This window comes from Temnothorax curvispinosus, unplaced genomic scaffold, assembly GCF_003070985.1.
Source record: "Temnothorax curvispinosus isolate PA1 unplaced genomic scaffold, ASM307098v1 QBEX01014279.1, whole genome shotgun sequence".
In the NCBI taxonomy this organism is placed as follows: domain Eukaryota; kingdom Metazoa; phylum Arthropoda; class Insecta; order Hymenoptera; family Formicidae; genus Temnothorax; species Temnothorax curvispinosus.
The window spans coordinates 590,392-595,957 of NW_020224059.1; the positions used below are offsets into that span (position 1 = coordinate 590,392).

The following is a 5,566-nucleotide window of genomic DNA, read 5'->3' on the forward strand; positions in this document are numbered from 1 at the left end:
AGACGAATCATACTGTATCCTATTAGACATGAATATTCATTAAAAAAAGAAGTTGCAATTGGAAGATATAAGCACGGCTGTACTAGCATTGGCAGATGCCATGGATACATAGAAATAGTCAAATAGAGAGCTTCAAGTAGGAGAGAGGGGCGCCAAACAAGTCACGTAACACAACATTTTTACGCTTATTTTTAAAATTCAATAATAAATACATTAAAATTATATTTAATAGTAATAATTAAAAATTAATAATATATATCGTTCCGATGTCGTTTATCGTGAAAACGACATCGGAACGATATATTATTAATTTTTAATTATTACTATTAAATATAATTTTAATGATATTTATCGTGAAAACGACATCGAAGCGACGTCTTTTCGACGAATTTTTCACTGAGTTTACGACAATTAACGTTGGTATTTATTTTGTAAGTTGGCTGCAGACGCAATAAATAATAAATTTCATTATTTCCTACTCATAAATTGTGTTACTTCTTTCGTAAAAAGAATCCTACATTTATATAAATAGAAATATTCCTCATGTTTCTTTCTCGCGAGGGATCTAACGATACCTTATAAAATTGTAATAGAATATGTGTGCGCGACTGAGGCAAGACGGCGCGTGCGCGAGTTTTGTCTCTCGTGACTCTCGTCCCACCATGGTCTCTTCTTCTCCCAAGTACTCCTAACCTAACCCCAACACTGGCCCGGCTGTACGAGTACGAAGGTTAAGTTGCAAAGAACTTACAGTTTACAGTCGAGAAGATACCTAAGATACATCAAGATGTATCTCATGTATTATTTGGACGACAAGGGAGATCGGGTGTACACTTTAGAGGTAACTTCTCATCTTTATTTCTTTCTTCTAAATTATAATGGCACCCGATCCCTCATAGCAGGGATCGCCTACGGCCAGCGTCGAAAACGAATAATAATAGCAGTACAAACACAAACGTTGGATGATGTAACATTATCCAGATGCGAGTTAAGAAACACGAGGTCGGAAGTGTGTATTAAACTCTGTATTCCTTTGCTTCAAAACTCTCCTCCTTTCAAACGGGGAATCCTCGACGAAGGTCGGAATCGAATCCACTTTCGGTGGCTTCGGTTACGTGCCACGTGTCATCCCGATGATTTCTCATGATACATTACATCGCAATATATAATAGAATATGACATAATGAAATATATATTTATTTATCTATCTAATCTTTCTTAAATATAGATTCTGTGTATTATCATAGATCGCAATATGATTCTCTTTTTGCTATTTTCCATTTTTTTTACAATCTCTTTAATTAACTTTTTTATATCTTCCCCTTTTTTGTAACAATTACTGAATTTTTACAGAAAATGGACCCCAACGGAAAGCCAACTCTATCTGCACATCCAGGTAAATTATTCTTATTACAGTTATTACATAAACCGCGTTCGCATTGGGCGCTTTCGTGCTGAAAGCGTCAGTCTATCTTTATTGCTCATTACATGTTGAAAAAAGATGGAGTGATGCTTTCAGCACGAAAACGTGAGCGTGAGCGTCCAAAGCGAACGCAATCATAGATACCTTAGGACATTAAAAAAGACTGATATTGAACATCTTTACAGCTCGTTTTTCCGTTGAAGATAAATACTCTAGACAAAGAATAACAATGAAAAGGAGACACGGTCTATTATTGACCCAACAACCACAACCGAGCTATTAGTTATATATAAAATCAGTAAGTAAATATTTGAAAATTTAAAATATAAATAGATAAAAGAAGAAGTATATGATATTATAACGTGATACAAATATGATAATTTATATCTTGTCGCAGAAAAAGGCGGTTCATTCAGTGTGGCATCCAGTATGATCTCGTATAATAGTTTTAACAAGAAATTATTTCCACTGAACATCTATCAATGTAACTTAGTTATCATTTATTTTATGTATTGTCTATTCTATTAAGAGTAAATAAAATATTTACGCATTAACTTACATTGTCGATACATATATTTACTGTACAAATTTCATTTACAGTTTATTATCTTCGCACATTATAAAAAATAAAAACTATAGTATACAGTATTTTCTGACTTGCAATATAATGGTTTTATTTGAAAAATCGTCGTAACAAGATTACCTACTTGCAATCTTAGTTTATTATGAACAGCGTATTTGCTAATATCTACTAAATTAATACATATGGAAACATACACTATTATGTATGACAGAAATTTGAAATATAAAGCCGATATTGCGAGTTCCATTTATGACAATTGTCTTATAATTCTATTCTTAATTATTAACATGTTGATATATGATTTATTTCATCTATTGATATTAAAAAATAATCTAGTATATACAGTAGCTTTTATCACAATTAAAATTACATATCAAATGCAAGCATTTAATTACCAATGTTATTTAGAATAAAAAATAATTACGTAAATTTTAAGATGGTATGCATAGTTGATAGAATATATTTATAATTTTTTATAAATATGTCGTTATTTTAAAATAAAACGTAATTTGAACATGGTTGTACATGCTGCGTGAGAACAAATTTTATGCGGGGAAAAAATTGATTTTTTTTCATTTTTATGAATTTTGAACACTACATGTCACACATGTGATGGTAAAATGTCAATGTCGTGTTTTACATATTCATGTAAAATGAATACAAATTTAACTTATTACTAATTGAAAAGAAAAGAACGGTATTTGTAGAGAAGTTCGATCTTATATTCAAGATCATTTTGGTGTCATGGGCAGTCTTAAGTACAGCATCTCAAGATCGTACTTAAGACGATCTTGAATATAAGATCGGACTATGAATATCGACCTAATATACTTTATTATATATTTGTATAAATGCAGTATATGTAACATTTGGCTTATGTTTATTTTTACAGTATGTGTATTACAACATAATTTTGAGTATTAAAAGTTATTTCAGAGTATTATGGACATTTTAATAATTGTTTGAATATTACAAATAGTCTTTTCTTTATACAGGAAAAAATATATAAGTCTAAATTACAACTCGAGAAACATTAGACTGACTTAAATAACTGAATCTTTCAGTAAACGTTAGAAACATAAAAGAATAAGTAATGAAATATATATTTTAGTTAACTTCTACTGGAATTTTTTGCAATATTTTAAGAACATATTATTAGACTAGGTTTACACAAATATAATAAGAACATATTATTATATTTACTACAATATATGACACATACAATAAAATATTTGATTAATATATTTTATTAACTATGCATCTCCAACTTTTATACATATAAATATATTTGGTATAACATATTACTATCAAAATTATTATATAAAAAACCATTTGAATATACATATCTTAAACATAGGATCAACAAAGATAATAAATAGATAATATAAATGTATTACGTTACTTTGTAGAAATACTTTCTACAAAAACATTGGAATAATAAACATAATTTTGCATAAACCAGTTTAAAGATATTTGCAACTTAATAAATATACCGATATGAATCAAGAGTATTTTATGGTTGTCTTACATTTACAAATAGAAAATCATAATATATTCTAAAAAAACATGGCAACACAAGAAAAATTTATCTGATAATATCCAATTCTGACGAATAAACGCTAACAAATGTGATGTATTGTTCTTCCTCAGTAGATATATATATTTTTCTGTTGAAATATAAATATTAATAAACGAACGCAATATATACTTTTACATAGCATTAAGTAAATTTCTAGTTTACGTATCAAAATTTCCATAAGGATTATTTTATGTTACAATTTAACAATCAGTAAAAATATGTAACATTTATTCACAAGCTTATGAGTATATATCGCTAACAAATATTTGTACAAATTTTACATATATTTTATATTTAAAAAATTCTTATATTACCATCCTTCTTAAGATATTAAGGTGGCATAAAATATTTTTTTTAACGAAAAAAGAGACAACAGAGCAAACAGGATTCATATAGAGTAATAAATTGTAAATGAATGTGGTGGAAGAGAAAAGGAAAGAAAAAAATGAAAGAAAACATTATCGTATGCATAATGTAAAATGACAAAAGTATATAAGTATATAATTTAGGACACAGGTAGCATACTTCCTTTACATTTATCATAACTGAATTATTAAGAATCGTGGAGAAATAGAATATTTTTAGTATTATTTTCAATATAACGTAGCTATTTCATATTATTGCAATAACACGATTACTTTCTGATGAAATGTAGTTTGAATTGAACTATAAAACGTAATAATTATGTACATTAAATACAATGTTTCAATACAAAATATATATTTAGTAGAAGCTAGAAGCTTTAGAATTCGTAATTTTTAAATAAAGATTTTTTATGGCATCATTAACATAATTATTAATCAAAAAATTCAAATTTTTCGAAAGATGAATGGCTTTGGTAATAGAGAATTGAAGTAAATTGTAAATCTTATAGAAATAAAAATAAATATTAAACTATTATATCCAATGCCGATTTGCTTATTTCAAAATATTAATTTATATGATATAACATAAATCCTTATCTGTTATATGAATTTAAAATGCAATATTTACATAATTGTTCATTTTGATACAAAAAAACAACTTACGATTATTTCCTAAAGTTCTCCCTAATTAAAGATGTTCATGACCTGTTACACGAAATCAAAGAACATGTACATGTCTTCAACAACAATTTATACATCTTTAATTCGATTCTGATGGAGCTGCTGGCAGAACATGCACCTGTTGTGCTTTACTGGCATTATACACTTGTCCCGGACTAAATGGCTCTAATCGAGGACCAGATCCTAAATCATTTTTATTACGGACGATATCTTAAAATGGAAACAAATAAAACAGTTACAGAAATTTATACAACTCAGAGGCAAACGTAATATCTTTTTCTTTCAAAAATTATAGCAAATATCTACAATAAAAATTTGATGAATTTGTTCATAAATCAAATAAAACGTACACATATGTAGACAAAGTACTTAAACTTACCATTTTTCGATTCTGTCGCGGGTATGTATCGAGATAATCTAACAACAGGGAGAGGCAAATAACCACTTGTCAGAGGCATCACATCTAATGTGACGCTTTGTTTCTCTACTATTTCTAACGATACAATGCCTGCTGTCCGACCACACACCGCCCACATGGTTTGGTCCGCCAGAACCTCATACATTAACTGTGGAGGAGGATTTGGACTAAGACTAGGCATACGCATCACTGTAAGACACAAGTGGCACATACTACCAGCACGACAAAACTCTCCTCCACCACCACTTGTTTCAACTTTCGAGGATACTGTGAATAAAGTCTGGAAAGCATCGTTATAAACAAATTAACGTTTTATACTGTCAATATATACATAATGCACAGTGTAATGCAATTTTTACAAGTGTACAAAGTGATCCTACATTATTACAGGTTCATCATTGATCCGCAACTTCTCATTTAAAGTAAATAAAATATTTAGATAGATATATAACATATAATTATATATATATATATATATATATATATATATATATATATATATATATAAATTAATAAT

General features: G+C 28.5%; 2 protein-coding genes across 2 annotated transcripts in view; one reads left to right on the plus strand and one right to left on the minus strand.

The window, feature by feature from the left end:
* The first annotated feature begins 651 nt into the window (after positions 1-651).
* Positions 652-1,981, plus strand: LOC112464526 (H/ACA ribonucleoprotein complex subunit 3). Its single transcript, XM_025031558.1, has 4 exons — positions 652-841; positions 1,354-1,396; positions 1,609-1,721; positions 1,821-1,981. The coding sequence occupies exons 1-3, from the start codon at positions 788-790 to the stop codon at positions 1,704-1,706; spliced, it is 195 nt and encodes a 64-aa protein (XP_024887326.1). The 5' UTR covers positions 652-787; the 3' UTR covers positions 1,707-1,721; positions 1,821-1,981.
* Positions 1,982-3,403: 1,422 nt separating this feature from the next.
* Positions 3,404-5,566, minus strand: part of LOC112464515 (trafficking protein particle complex subunit 10) — a 7,659-nt gene continuing 5,496 nt past the window's right edge. The window contains exons 11-12 of the mRNA XM_025031537.1: positions 5,011-5,329; positions 3,404-4,841 (exon numbers count right to left, since the gene is read on the minus strand). Of these exons, the coding sequence (XP_024887305.1) occupies positions 4,711-4,841; positions 5,011-5,329 (450 nt within the window). The 3' untranslated portion in view covers positions 3,404-4,710. The remainder of the gene's footprint in view (positions 4,842-5,010; positions 5,330-5,566) is intronic.